Raw genomic sequence first — 15648 nt, forward strand, 5'->3', positions numbered from 1 at the left:
AAATCATCTGAAATAATTCCAAAGTCCTGTTTCGCTTTTGTAACAGTGAATAAAGGGTCACAGTCTGTAATTTAAAGGGACATGAAATCCAAAGATTTTCTTTCATAATTCAGAAAGAGCATACAATTTATAACAACTTTGCAACTTTTACTATGAAATTTGCTTTACTTCTCTCAGCAGTTGTTAAATTCCTCTCATTAATTCTGAAAATGTTAGTGGTTTTAGTGTCTTATTTTTTTAAAATTTATTTTTTTACTACAGGAAACGATTATACATGGAGGTGTTTGAGTATACACGACCAATGATGCATCCTGAACCCGGAAAGTTCTATCAGATAAACCCAGAAGAATATGAGCATCCGAATCCATGGAAGGAAAGTTTTCAACAACTGGTATGAATTTGTTAACTTTTTTTTTTTTTTTTTTAACTTTTAAAGGGACAGTCAACACCAAAATTGTTATTAAAGATAGATAACCTTTACTACCCATTCCCTAGCTTTGCACAACCAACATTGTTAATATATTTTATAGCATTTAAACTTCTAAAGTTTTGCCTTTTTTCTAAGCCACTACAGACAACCACTTATCACATGCTTTCTTATCAGCTTTTCACAAAAAGAGACTGCTAATTCATGTGTGCCATATAGATAACATTGTCCTCTCTCTCGATGTTGTGGCTGACACTGCACTAATTGGCTAAAATGCAAGTCATTAGATCATACATAAATAAAAAGCCATGTGATTGGGGGGCTGTAAAAAGAGGCTTAGATAAAAGGTAATCACATAAGTAAAATGTTTATTAATATAACCATGTGTGCTTTGCAAAACTTGGGGAATGGGCAATCATTTATTGAAGGCACAGCAATGCACTACTGGGAAATCATATATGTTCAGCCAACAATCAGCAGTTAGCTTCCAGTAGTGTATCACTGGTCCTGAGCCTTTCTAGTTATGCTTTTCAACAAAAGATACAGGAATAGGGCAGTACTTAGTTAGCCAGTGTATTAAAAATCCTTTTGTAAGAAAATAACAATCAATTGTACAGGTGATACCTTTAATAGCTAACAAATAGTGGATACAGTTGCAAGCTTTCAGGACAATAAGGGCCCTTGGTCAGACATTTTGATGTGCAAATTAAGCTCTTATATACAGTATACAGGGTAAGGTATATGCATTTAAAAATGACCTATGTAAAGCATGAACATTTTTGTTTTGTAGTTGTATGGTCAGAGCTTCAGAAAAGGTTTCACAGTGATGTGTGAAGATGTTTGTGATTCCTGGACATGGTTACTTGTATATGCATACAAAACTGGTAGACAGGGTGCAGGAGGATGTTGTAACTTGTGTGAAAGGCTGTCTGTCTCCATTGTGTAGGGGGTAAAACAATTAGTCACCTGCATGATTAAATAGTGCTGAGTAAATGTTTTAATATCAAGAAATTAGTAGATTTGCCATATCCTTAGGAAATATGAGTTCATAAAGCCAAGGATCAGGTTCCACCATAAATTGAAAGAATCTCACAGGGTTAGGATTTTGTATTCCCAAATCCTTCTTTCCCTTTAGGATCTGAAGCTCCCTTTCAGTACTGTTACTTTCAAATCCTGTAAGTTGAGATTTGGCCTTTTTAAATGTTACCCTTCATATTGGTTATTTTGTTTGTGATTGTGAACTGGTGGATTCCAACAAAGGATACCAAGAGAACAAATCAAGTTTGATAATAGGAGTATATTGGAAAGTTGTTTAAAATTGCATGATCTATCTAAATACTGAAATTGTATTTCTTTCATGTAATTGGCAAGAGTCCATGAGCTAGTGACGTATGGGATATACAATCCTACCAGGAGGGGCAAAGTTTCCCAAACCTCAAAATGCATATAAATACACCCCTCACCACACCCACAATTTAGTTTCTTCTACAAGATACGACAAGTCCACGGATTTCATCCTTGTGGGATATTAACCTCCTGCTAACAGGAAGTGGCAAAGAGCACCACAGCAGAGCTGTATATATAGCTCCTCCCTTCCCTCCACCCCCAGTCATTCTCTTTGCCTGTGTTAGTAATAGGAAGAGGTAAAGTGAGGTGATAGTTTTAGATTCTTCAATCAAGAAGTTTTTTATTTTAAATGGTACTGGTGAGTACTATTTTCCTCAGGGAGATATGGAATGAAGAAGATTTCTGCCCTGAGGTTGATGATCTTAGCAGATGTAACTAAGATCCATTTTGGTTCCCACAGAGCTTCTGAAGGTAGTGCAAGAGAAATCTTCAGTGTGGAGAACGGTATCATGCTACAAGCAGCATTGAGGTATGTTCAGTCTTTTATTTCTGAGGAGACTTGTTATATCAGAACTGGCTGACATTTTTTCCTGCAAGGGAAGGGGTAAGCAGTAGACCTGTATCACTGAGGGTGTTACTGAAATTCCTGTGTTTTATACATATTGCTTTGACATTTCTGTATTGGGGCTGTTTTGCACGCTCAGACGCGCAGTTTACTCTGACTAAGAAGGCAGCAGGCATTAGCTCCGGTGGGGCCTAAAGTTGTGTTCTGATCACCGGATCGTTGTCGAGTCATTTTTCAGTACCCTGGGGGCAGGTAGGAGGTGCAGGAGTCATTTCTCCAACATTGGTGTGTCCGGTCCACGGCGTCATCCATAACTTGTGGGAATATTCTCTTCCCCAACAGGAAATGGCAAAGAGCACAGCAAAAGCTGTCCATATAGTCCCTCCCAGGCTCCGCCCCCCCAGTTATTCTCTTTGCCGCTCTGAACAAGTAGCATCTCCACGGAGATGGTGAAGAGTATGTGGTGTTTAGTTGTAGTTTTTTTATTCTTCTATCAAGAGTTTGTTATTTTAAAATAGTGCTGGTATGTACTATTTACTCTGAAACAGAAAGAGATGAAGAGTTCTGTTTAAAAGAGGAGTATGATTTTAGCAGCAGTAACTAAAATCGATTGCTGTTCCCACACAGGACTGTTGAGCTGAGAGAACTTCAGTTGGGGGGAACAGTTTGCAGACTTTTCTGCTCAAGGTATGACTAGCCATTTTTCTAACAAGACTGTGTAATGCTGGAAGGCTGTCATTTTTCCCTCATGGGGATCGGTAAGCCATTTTCTTAGTCTCAAATAGAATAAAGGGCTTATTATGGGCTATAAACTGGTAGACACTTTTAGGGGCTAAATCGATTGCTTTATTTAAGGATTATATGCAGTTTGAAGTTGAATTTCACACTTTTATAACATTGGGGAACGTTTTTAACGCCAGGCACTTGTTAAGACACCTTCCCAGTCAGGAAGGGCCTTTCTCTGTAGTAGGCAGAGCCTCATTTCTCCAACATAGGTGTGTCCGGTCCACGGCGTCATCCTTACTTGTGGGATATTCTCTTCCCCAACAGGAAATGGCAAAGAGCCCAGCAAAGCTGGTCACATGATCCCTCCTAGGCTCCGCCTACCCCAGTCATTCTCTTTGCCGTTGTACAGGCAACATCTCCACGGAGATGGCTTAGAGTTTTTTAGTGTTTAACTGTAGTTTTTCATTATTCAATCAAGAGTTTGTTATTTTCAAATAGTGCTGGTACGTACTATTTACTCAGAAACAGAAAAGAGATGAAGAATTCTGTTTGTATGAGGAAAATGATTTTAGCAACCGTAACTAAAATCCATGGCTGTTCCACACAGGACTGTTGAGAGCAATTAACTTCAGTTGGGGGAACAGTTTGCAGTCCTTTGCTGCTTGAGGTATGACACATTCTAACAAGACGATGTAATGCTGGAAGCTGTCATTTTCCCTATGGGATCCGGTAAGCCATGTTTATTACGATTGTAAATAAGGGCTTCACAAGGGCTTATTTAAACTGTAGACCTTTTTTGGGCTAAATCGATTGATATTAACACTTATTTAGCCTTGAGGAATCATTTATTCTGGGTATTTTGATATAATAATATCGGCAGGCACTGTTTTAGACACCTTATTCTTTAGGGGCTTTCCCAAAGCATAGGCAGAGTCTCATTTTCGCGCCGGTGTTGCGCACTTGTTTTTGAGAGGCATGGCATGCAGTCGCATGTGAGAGGAGCTCTGATACTTAGAAAAGACTTTCTGAAGGCGTCATTTGGTATCGTATTCCCCTTTGGGTTTGGTTGGGTCTCAGCAAAGCAGATGCCAGGGACTGTAAAGGGGTTAAAGCTTAAAACGGCTCCGGTTCCGTTATTTTAAGGGTTAAAGCTTCCAAAATTGGTGTGCAATATTTTCAAGGCTTTAAGACACTGTGGTGAAAGTTTGGTGAATTTTGAACAATTCCTTCATGTTTTTTCGCAATTGCAGTAATAAAGTGTGTTCAGTTTAAAATTTAAAGTGACAGTAACGGTTTTATTTCAAAACGCTTTTTGTACTTTCTTATCAAGTTTATGCCTGTTTAACATGTCTGAACTACCAGATAGACTGTGTTCTGAATGTGGGGAAGCCAGAATTCCTATTCATTTAAATAAATGTGATTTATGTGATAATGACAATGATGCCCAAGATGATTCCTCAAGTGAGGGGAGTAAGCATGGTACTGCATCATTCCCTCCTTCGTCTACACGAGTCTTGCCCACTCAGGAGGCCCCTAGTACATCTAGCGCGCCAATACTCCTTACTATGCAACAATTAACGGCTGTAATGGATAATTCTGTCAAAAACATTTTAGCCAAAATGAACCCTTGTCAGCGTAAGCGTGGATGCTCTGTTTTAGTTACTGAAGAGCATGACGACGCTGATATTAATATCTCTGAAGGGCCCCTAACCCAATCTGAGGGGGCCAGGGAGGTTTTGTCTGAGGGAGAAATTACTGATTTAGGGAACATTTCTCAGCAGGCTGAATCTGATGTGATTACTTTTAAATTTAAATTGGAACATCTCCGCATTTTGCTTAAGGAGGTATTATCCACTCTGGATGATTGTGAAAATTTGGTCATCCCAGAGAAACTATGTAAAATGGACAAGTTCCTAGAGGTGCCGGGGCTCCCAGAAGCTTTTCCTATACCCAAGCGGGTGGCGGACATTGTTAATAAAGAATGGGAAAGGCCCGGTATTCCTTTCGTCCCTCCCCCCATATTTAAAAAATTGTTTCCTATGGTCGACCCCAGAAAGGACTTATGGCAGTCAGTCCCCAAGGTCGAGGGAGCGGTTTCTACTTTAAACAAACGCACCACTATTCCCATAGAGGATAGTTGTGCTTTCAAAGATCCTATGGATAAAAAATTAGAAGGTTTGCTTAAAAAGATGTTTGTTCAGCAGGGTTACCTTCTACAACCCATTTCATGCATTGTCCCTGTCACTACAGCCGCATATTTCTGGTTTGATGAACTGATTAAGGTGCTCGATAGTGACTCTCCTCCTTATGAGGAGATTATGGACAGAGTCAATGCTCTCAAATTGGCTAATTCTTTCACTCTAGACGCCTCTTTGCAATTGGCTAAGTTAGCGGCTAAGAATTCTGGGTTTGCTATTGTGGCGCGCAGAGCGCTTTGGTTGAAATCTTGGTCGGCTGATGCGTCTTCCAAGAACAAGCTACTAAACATTCCTTTCAAGGGGAAAACGCTGTTTGGTCCTGACTTGAAAGAGATTATCTCTGATATCACTGGGGGTAAGGGCCATGCCCTTCCTCAGGATCGGCCTTTCAAGGCAAAAAATAGACCTAATTTTCGTCCCTTTCGTAAAAACGGACCAGCCCAAGGTGCTACGTCCTCTAAGCAAGAGGGTAATACTTCTCAGGCCAAGCCAGCTTGGAGACCAATGCAAGGCTGGAACAAGGGAAAGCAGGCCAAGAAACCTGCCACTGCTACCAAGACAGCATGAAATATTGGCCCCCGATCCGGGACCGGATCTGGTGGGGGGCAGACTCTCTCTCTTCGCTCAGGCTTGGGCAAGAGATGTTCTGGATCCTTGGGCGCTAGAAATAGTCTCCCAGGGTTATCTTCTGGAATTCAAGGGACTTCCCCCAAGGGGGAGGTTCCACAGGTCTCAGTTGTCTTCAGACCACATAAAAAGACAGGCGTTCTTACATTGTGTAGAAGACCTGTTAAAAATGGGAGTGATTCATCCTGTTCCATTGAGAGAACAAGGGATGGGGTTCTACTCCAATCTGTTCATAGTTCCCAAAAAAGAGGGAACGTTCAGACCAATCCTAGATCTCAAGATCTTAAACAAATTTCTCAAGGTCCCATCGTTCAAGATGGAAACCATTCGAACTATCCTTCCTTCCATCCAGGAAGGTCAATTCATGTCCACGGTGGATTTAAATTATGCGTATCTACATATTCCTATCCACAAGGAACATCATCGGTTCCTAAGGTTTGCATTCCTAGACAAACATTACCAGTTCGTGGCGCTTCCTTTCGGATTAGCCACTGCTCCAAGGATTTTCACAAAGGTACTAGGGTCCCTTCTAGCGGTGCTAAGACCAAGGGGCATTGCAGTAGTACCTTACCTGGACGACATTCTGATTCAAGCGTCGTCCCTCCCTCGAGCAAAGGCTCACACGGACATCGTCCTGGCCTTTCTCAGATCTCACGGCTGGAAAGTGAACGTGGAAAAGAGTTCTCTATCCCCGTCAACAAGGGTTCCCTTCTTGGGAACAATTATAGACTCCTCAGAAATGAGGATTTTTCTAACAGAGGCCAGAAAGACAAAGCTTCTGGACTCTTGTCGAATTCTTCATTCCGTTCCTCTTCCTTCCGTAGCTCAGTGCATGGAAGTGATCGGGTTGATGGTAGCGGCAATGGACATAGTTCCTTTTGCGCGCATTCATCTAAGACCATTACAACTGTGCATGCTCAGTCAGTGGAATGGGGACTATACAGACTTATCTCCAAAGATACAAGTAAATCAGAGGACCAGAGACTCACTCCGTTGGTGGCTGTCCCTGGACAACCTGTCACGAGGGATGACATTCCGCAGACCAGAGTGGGTCATTGTCACGACCGACGCCAGTCTGATGGGCTGGGGCGCGGTCTGGGGATCCCTGAAAGCTCAGGGTCTTTGGTCTCGGGAAGAATCTCTTCTACCGATAAATATTCTGGAACTGAGAGCGATATTCAATGCTCTCAAGGCTTGGCCTCAGCTAGCGAGGACCAAGTTTATACGGTTTCAATCAGACAACATGACGACTGTTGCGTACATCAACCATCAGGGGGGAACAAGGAGTTCCCTAGCGATGGAAGAAGTGACCAAGATCATTCTATGGGCGGAGTCTCACTCCTGCCACCTGTCTGCTATCCACATCCCGGGAGTGGAAAATTGGGAAGCGGATTTTCTGAGTCGTCAGACATTGCATCCGGGGGAGTGGGAACTCCATCCGGAAATCTTTGCCCAAGTCACTCAACTATGGGGCATTCCAGACATGGATCTGATGGCCTCTCGTCAGAACTTCAAAGTTCCTCGCTACGGGTCCAGATCCAGGGATCCCAAGGCGGCTCTAGTGGATGCACTAGTAGCACCTTGGACCTTCAAACTAGCTTATGTGTTCCCGCCGTTCCCTCTCATCCCCAGGCTGGTAGCCAGGATCAATCAGGAGAGGGCGTCGGTGATCTTGATAGCTCCTGCGTGGCCACGCAGGACTTGGTATGCAGATCTGGTGAATATGTCATCGGCTCCACCTTGGAAGCTACCTTTGAGACGAGACCTTCTTGTTCAGGGTCCGTTCGAACATCCGAATCTGGTTTCACTCCAGCTGACTGCTTGGAGATTGAACGCTTGATTTTATCGAAGCGAGGTTTCTCAGATTCTGTTATCGATACTCTTGTTCAGGCCAGAAAGCCTGTAACTAGAAAGATTTACCACAAAATTTGGAAAAAATATATCTGTTGGTGTGAATCTAAAGGATTCCCTTGGGACAAGGTTAAGATTCCTAGGATTCTATCCTTCCTTCAAGAAGGATTGGAAAAAGGATTATCGGCAAGTTCCCTGAAGGGACAGATTTCTGCCTTGTCGGTGTTACTCCACAAAAAACTGGCAGCTGTGCCAGATGTTCAAGCCTTTGTTCAGGCTTTGCTTAGAATCAAGCCTGTTTACAAACCTTTGACTCCTCCTTGGAGTCTCAATTTAGTTCTTTCAGTTCTTCAGGGGGTTCCGTTTGAACCCTTACATTCCGTTGATATTAAGTTATTATCTTGGAAAGTTTTGTTTTTAGTTGCAATTTCTTCTGCTAGAAGAGTTTCAGAATTATCTGCTCTGCAGTGTTCTCCTCCTTATCTGGTGTTCCATGCAGATAAGGTGGTTTTACGTACTAAACCTGGTTTTCTTCCAAAAGTTGTTTCTAACAAAAACATTAACCAGGAGATTATCGTACCTTCTCTGTGTCCGAAACCAGTTTCAAAGAAGGAACGCTTGTTACACAATTTGGATGTTGTTCGCGCTCTAAAATTCTATTTAGATGCTACAAAGGATTTTAGACAAACATCTTCCTTGTTTGTTGTTTATTCAGGTAAAAGGAGAGGTCAAAAAGCAACTTCTACCTCTCTCTCTTTTTGGATTAAAAGCATCATCAGATTGGCTTACGAGACTGCCGGACGGCAGCCTCCCGAAAGAATCACAGCTCATTCCACTAGGGCTGTGGCTTCCACATGGGCCTTCAAGAACGAGGCTTCTGTTGATCAGATATGTAGGGCAGCGACTTGGTCTTCACTGCACACTTTTACCAAATTTTACAAGTTTGATACTTTTGCTTCTTCTGAGGCTATTTTTGGGAGAAAGGTTTTGCAAGCCGTGGTGCCTTCCATTTAGGTGACCTGATTTGCTCCCTCCCTTCATCCGTGTCCTAAAGCTTTGGTATTGGTTCCCACAAGTAAGGATGACGCCGTGGACCGGACACACCTATGTTGGAGAAAACAGAATTTATGTTTACCTGATAAATTTCTTTCTCCAACGGTGTGTCCGGTCCACGGCCCGCCCTGGTTTTTTTAATCAGGTCTGATAATTTATTTTCTTTAACTACAGTCACCACGGTACCATATGGTTTCTCCTATGCTATTATTCCTCCTTAACGTCGGTCGAATGACTGGGGTAGGCGGAGCCTAGGAGGGATCATGTGACCAGCTTTGCTGGGCTCTTTGCCATTTCCTGTTGGGGAAGAGAATATCCCACAAGTAAGGATGACGCCGTGGACCGGACACACCGTTGGAGAAAGAAATTTATCAGGTAAACATAAATTCTGTTTTTCGCGCCATTACTGCGCAGTTACTTTTGAGAACAGTACATGCAGCTGCATGTGTGAGGGTCTGGAATCCACTGAAAACGTTCCTAGAAGGCTTCATTTGGTATCGTATACCCCCCTGGGATTGGTGAAGTCGCAGCAAAGGCTGTGGCTGGGACTGTAAGGGGTTAAAATTGTAAACGGCTCCGGTTTCCTCATTTTAAGGGTTAACAGCTTGAAAATTGGGGTGCAATACTTTGAATGCATTAAGACACTGTGGTGAAAATTTGGTAAAGATTGGATTATTCCTTCATAGTTTTTCACATATTCAGTAATAAAGTGTGCCCTGTTTAACATTTAAAGAGACAGTAACGGTTTTGTTTTAAAACGGTTTTTGTGCTTTATTAACCAGTTTAAGCCTGTTTAACATGTCTGTGCCTTCAGATAGATCATGTTCTGTATGTATGGAAGCCAATGTGGTTCCCCCTTCAAATATGTGTGATAATTGTGCCACAGCGTCCAAACACAGTAAGGACAGTACTGTCACAAATAGTAAAGTTGCCCAGGATGATTCCTCAGATGAAGGAAGTAGACATAGTTCTACATCTTCTCCTTCTGTGTCTATACCAGTTATGCCCGCGCAGGCGACCCCTAGTACTTCTAGCGCGCCAATGCTTGTTACTATGCAACAATTGACGGCAGTAATGGATAACTCCATAGCAAATATTTTATCCAAAATGCCAGCATTTCAGAGAAAGCGTGATTGCTCTGTTTTAAACACTGTAGAGCAGGAGGGCGCTGATGATAATTTTTCTGTCATACCCTCACACCAATCTGAAGTGGCAGTGAGGGAGGGTTTGTCAGATGGGGAAATTTCTGATACAGGAAGAATTTCTCAGCAGGCAGAACCTGATGTTGTGACATTTAAATTAGAGCATCTCCGCGCATTACTTAAGGAGGTGCTATCTACTCTGGATGATTGTGACAATCTGGTCATCCCAGAAAAATTGTGCAAGATGAACATGTTCCTTGAGGTCCCGGTGCACCCTGATGCTTTTCCGATACCTAAACGGGTGGCGGACATAGTAAATAAGGAGTGGGAGAAGCCAGGCATACCTTTTTGTCCCTCCTCCTATATTTAAGAAATTGTTCCCTATGGTCGACCCCAGGAAGGACTTATGGCAAACAGTCCCTAAGGTCGAGGGGGCGGTTTCTACAATAGCCAAACGCACGACCATTCCTATTGAGGACAATTGTGCTTTCAAAGATCCTATGGATAAAAAATTGGAGGGTTTGCTTAAAAAGATTTTTGTACAGCAAGGTTACCTCCTTCAACCTATTTCGCGCATTATTCCTGTCACTACAGCGGCGTGGTTCTGGTTCGAAGAACTGGAAAAGTCGCTCAGTAGGGAGACTCCGTATGAGGAAGTCATGGACAGAATTCATGCACTTAAGTTAGCTAATTCCTTTATTTTAGACGCCGCTTTGCAGTTAGCGAGGTTAGCGGCGGAAAATTCAGGGTTTGCAATTGTGGCGTGCAGAGCGCTCTGTCTAAAGTCTTGGTAGGCGGATGTATCTTCCAAGACAAAATTGCTTAATATCCCTTTCAAAGGTAAGACCCTTTTCGGGCCAGAATTGAAAGAGATTATTTCAGACATCACTGGGGGGAAGGGCCATGCCCTCCCACAAGATAAACCTTTCAAGGCTAAGAATAAGTCCAATTTTTGTTCCTTTCGCAATTTCAGGAACGGACCGGCTTCCAACTCTGCAGCCTCTAGACAAGAGGGTAACGCTTCCCAGACTAAACCAGCTTGGAAACCAATGCAAGGCTGGAACAAAGGTAAACAGGCCAAGAAGCCTGCTGCTGCTACCAAGACAGCATGAAGGGGTAGCCCCCGATCCGGGACCGGATCTAGTAGGGGGCAGACTCTCTCTCTTCGCTCAGGCTTGGGCAAGAGATGTTCAGGATCCTTGGAAACTAGAAATAGTCTCTCAGGGTTATCTTCTGGAATTCAAGGACCTACCCCCAAGGGGAAGGTTCCACATGTCTCACTTATCTTCAAACCAAATAAAGAGACAGGCATTCTTACATTGTGTAGAACAGTGATTTTCAACCTTTTTTTTGCCGTGGCACACTTTTTTACATTAAAAAATCCTGTGGCACACCACCATCCCAAAATTGTAATAAATCGCACATTGTAGCGATTCAATTAAATTAAGCTTTATTAGCATGCATGACAGTCACTATAACTGTATTGCCAAAGCTAGAGGCACAATAATAACCATAAAAATCTCACTGAGAACAACAACATGCATCAACAACAAAACATCAACAAGTGCAAAAAACAAAAATGAACAATGAAGAAAAAATAATTTATTACAAAAATACAGTACTGAGTACAGTGGTACACCAAAGTGAACAACAGTAGTGAGGAAACACGAACAATAAACAAAAAGTAACCGTTTAGTCTCTCAATTTGTATAGTTACTAACTCAGTGTGAAACCTGGGCCTGTTTAGATAAACACAAAGCCGATATCCTGGCAGGAACTGAAGAAAGGCACACACGAAGCTCTTCCTCAACAGCCCTCAGTCTCTCTCTGTTTTTAGTTTTTATAGCAGTCATGCTTGAAAAGCTCAGTTCACAGAGATATGTTGTGGAAAATGAGAGCAATGTTGAAAAAGCTTTGTTTGCCAGAATGGGGAACTCCTTGGCAGCAGTCAACCAAAAACTGTCCAAAGGTAGATCAGCAAAGCTTAGCTTTAAACCACGGTCTTGTCTCAGTACAGTTAGTTCCTCTTGTTCCTGCAAAGTCATGTCCTTTCCAAAAACTGCTCCTGAGCTATATGGGTCTCTAACCCAGTCAAGGCATTCAGTGGAGGTTGAGGGGAAATAAAATGACAACTTCTCCTCAAGGGTTTTCAAATGTTTACCAATTATCTCAAACAGTACAGAAGTGTTGACATCTCCTTGACATTTCTGGGTGAGTGGGAACATGTCAATGTTGTCACTTTCCAGATGTTGTCGCCAGAGGTTCAGCTTTGAACGGAATCCGTTAATTTTATCTGTGATTGTGAGCAGGTTTTCATTTCGGCCTTGCATTCGTGTGTTCAGTTCATTCAGATGCTGAAACATATCTGCCAAGTATGCCAGCCTTGCACACCACTCATCACTTGCAAGCTGCTTTGCGTCATCGCATCTCTCATTAGTCAAAAACACTTTTAGTTCCTCCCGTAGCTCATAAACACGGGCCAGCACTTTGCCGCGCGACAACCATCGGACCTCCGTATGGAGCAATAAGGCTTTATGCTCTGCACCCATTTCTTCACACAATGATGCAAATATGCGGCTTTTCAGAGGCCTTGACTTTACAAAGTTTACCATGCGCACAACATCATCCAACACAGAAGCTAGGTCTGCTGGTTAAGTCTTGGCAACAAGCGCCTCGCGGTGCAAAAAACAGTGTGTAACAATAACATCTGGTTGTTTCTCTTTCACTCTGCTAACAAAGCCTTTTGTGCGCCCGACCATAGCTGCAGCCCCATCAGTGCAGACACTCGTGCAGTTTTCCCACTTAAGTCCACCTTGTTCAAGATAATCTGATGTGACCCGAAAAATTTCCTCTCCTGTTGTTTTTTCTGGTAATGCCTTGCAAAATAGGAAGTTTTCTCTGATGGCGTCTCCATCCAAAAAACGCACATTGGCCAAGAGTTGAGCATGTCCACTAATGTCCGTAGACTCATCAAGTTGCAGTGCAAATTTCCCACTGATGTGTATCTTTTCCAAAACAACACTTTCAATGTCAGCAGACATGTCATCAATACGTCGAGCAATTGTGTTATCTGAGAGTGGGACTTTGGCTACTTCTTTAACCGCGTCAGGGCTAAGCATCTCAGCCACAATGGCTTTGCAGGCAGGTAGTATTAATGTCTCTGCTATAGTGTGTGGCTTTTTTGATTTGGCTACGAGTTCAGCTACTAAGTAGCTAGCTTTGAGAGCTCTCTCAGACACCTTTGCATTTTTTTTCATTAAAATTCCCTGCTTCTCATTGTGTTTACGCAGGCGAACAAAATATTCTGTTTTCTTGTTTTGAAGTGACTGGTGTTTTGTTTGGAGATGGCGTTTAAGCTTGCTTGGGACCATGGCATGGTTGGATAGCTTTTCCCCACACACCAAACATAACGGTGTAGGTGCAGTCGGATCCCCGGTGAAAGTAAATCCAAATGAAAGATAACTTTCGTTGTATTGCCTTGAGCTCACCATTTTTGTTTTTTTTTGTTCACCACTCACACCAGGCTCTTCATTTGAATTATTTGCAGGGCCTAGCTCAGAGTTGGCATTTTTCCTTTTCAAGAACTTATCCATCGCTGTAGGAGAACTGTCTGGGATGAGTACGTAGGAGGTTAGCAGCAACTACCGACTTCTGTTTCGCTTCAGGAGTGCACTTAAGCAAGAAGGCAGGGCCGTACTGGGAATAAAAAGCAGCCCTGGAAAAAATAAGACGAGCCCTATATTTTATCAAGATATATATATATATACTGTATATATGTATGTGTGTCAGGCACACCTGGTCAGTGGCCGTATAAGCCTGATGGGCAGGCACATCTGGTCAGTGGCGAGATCACAGGGCGCTGTATACAGAGATCACAGGGCAGACACACTTGGTCAATATCTATATACACACAGAGGCCAGGCACCATGCTCTGCATTTATACTAACAGGAAACCACAAACAGATACCTCAGTATATGTGAACAAAATAAACACAGGTAAGCCATCTGGTCAATGTCTATAAAAAAAAAACCAAAAAACACAAAGCACCGTCTCATCTCTAGGTAGGACATTCTTTCTACAGAAAACTATCCACTTTAGGCTTGTCTGCGTGTGGACACATAATCATGCACACTAAATACATGCATGCAATCATGCCCTCACTATATAATTCTACTTCAGGAGCTGTGAAAAAGTGAGACAGACCTGGTGTTATGCAAGAAACATTCTGCATTCACTGACTTGCTATCCATATTCTGTGTCCCAAACAGGTACATCATTACCCCACCCACTCCATTGTCAAAGCATTTACCCAGTCGACCCCATGCACCTGTGCCAGGCCCCAGCAGGTACCTCACCATTCGCAGACAGCAGGTTGTCATGTGCTGAGAGCGGGTGAGGGCTCCGGTCAGTGCCGGTGCAAGGATTTTTGTCTACACAGGTAAAGGTGCATTTTGATGCACCCCCCCAGTCCCAATACCCCCACAACGACACCATAAAACCTCCCAACTGTGTGAGAAGAGTGCTATCTATAATATGACACACATGAACTAACACCCTCCAGTGGTGAAAAACTGTAAAAATGCCCTAAGAGAAGAGGTCTTAAGGCTTAGAAATTAACATATGAACCTCCAAGGTTTAGCTTTCAACTAAGAATACCAAAAGAACAAAGCAAAATTGGTGATAACAGTAAATTGGAAAATTGTTTAAAATGACATGCCCTATCTATCAGAATCATAAAAGTTTATTTTGGACTAGACTGTCCCTTTAACAAAACACAGTTTGCAGGAGGATCACTACAGTAAATTAGCAAATATTATTCAGTTATGACAAATGTGTCCCATTTATGCCAGAAAGAGGACAACAACAAAAAATAACTTTTGCTATTGAGCCCACACTAATTATTGCAGCCCCAAATTTGCTTTTATACCTCACATGGTATTTTGACATTACCAATTCCTTTTAAATCTGACACTACAAGAAAGGCAAGAATAGGAAGTACATTTTTACTGACCTAATTTAGACAGAATATTGAGACTTCTCCATCAGTCTAACAAAGGTAAGACTGCAATGAAGAGGGAGACACGGGATATAAATATATAAAATATACATATAAAAATACTGCAGCTTTATTTTAAAAATCCATCTGATGGATTTTAAAAATAAAGCTGCAGTATTTTTATATGTATATTTTATATATTTATATCCTGTGTCTCCCTCCTCATTGCAGTCTTACCTTTGTTAGACTGATGGAGAAGTCTCAATATTCTCTCTTGTTTTTTTTTAAAGTTACATAGGGGTGAGGTACTGTTGGGGCAGGAGGAAGCACCTTACTAGAAAGTTACTGTTAATTAGAAACCAAAAATATTGCCAAAAATATTTTGAAATTACCAATTCCTTTTAAATCTGACACTACAAGAAAGGCAAGAGTAGGGAGGAGTGAGTGAAAACAGGCCATTTGGTATGAAATCTGCAATTACATTTTTACTGACCTAATTTAGACAGAATATTGAGACTTCTCCATCAGTCTAACAAAGGTAAGAATGCAATGAAGAGGGAGACACAGGATATAAATATATAAAATATACATATAAAAATACTGCAGCTTTATTTTAAAAATCCATCTGATGGATTTTAAAAATAAAGCTGCAGTATTTTTATATGTATATTTTATATATTTATATCCTGTGTCTCCCTCCTCATTGCAGTCTTAC

General features: G+C 42.1%; 1 protein-coding gene across 1 annotated transcript in view; it reads left to right on the forward strand.

The window, feature by feature from the left end:
* Positions 1-15648, forward strand: part of FBXO11 (F-box protein 11) — a 379957-nt gene that overhangs the window by 199417 nt on the left and 164892 nt on the right. Inside the window, exon 5 of the mRNA XM_053712228.1 lies at positions 262-391. Within this exon, the coding sequence (XP_053568203.1) occupies positions 262-391 (130 nt within the window). The remainder of the gene's footprint in view (positions 1-261; positions 392-15648) is intronic.

The sequence above is a fragment of the Bombina bombina genome, chromosome 4 (genome assembly GCF_027579735.1).
Source record: "Bombina bombina isolate aBomBom1 chromosome 4, aBomBom1.pri, whole genome shotgun sequence".
NCBI classification, from domain to species: Eukaryota; Metazoa; Chordata; class Amphibia; order Anura; family Bombinatoridae; genus Bombina; species Bombina bombina.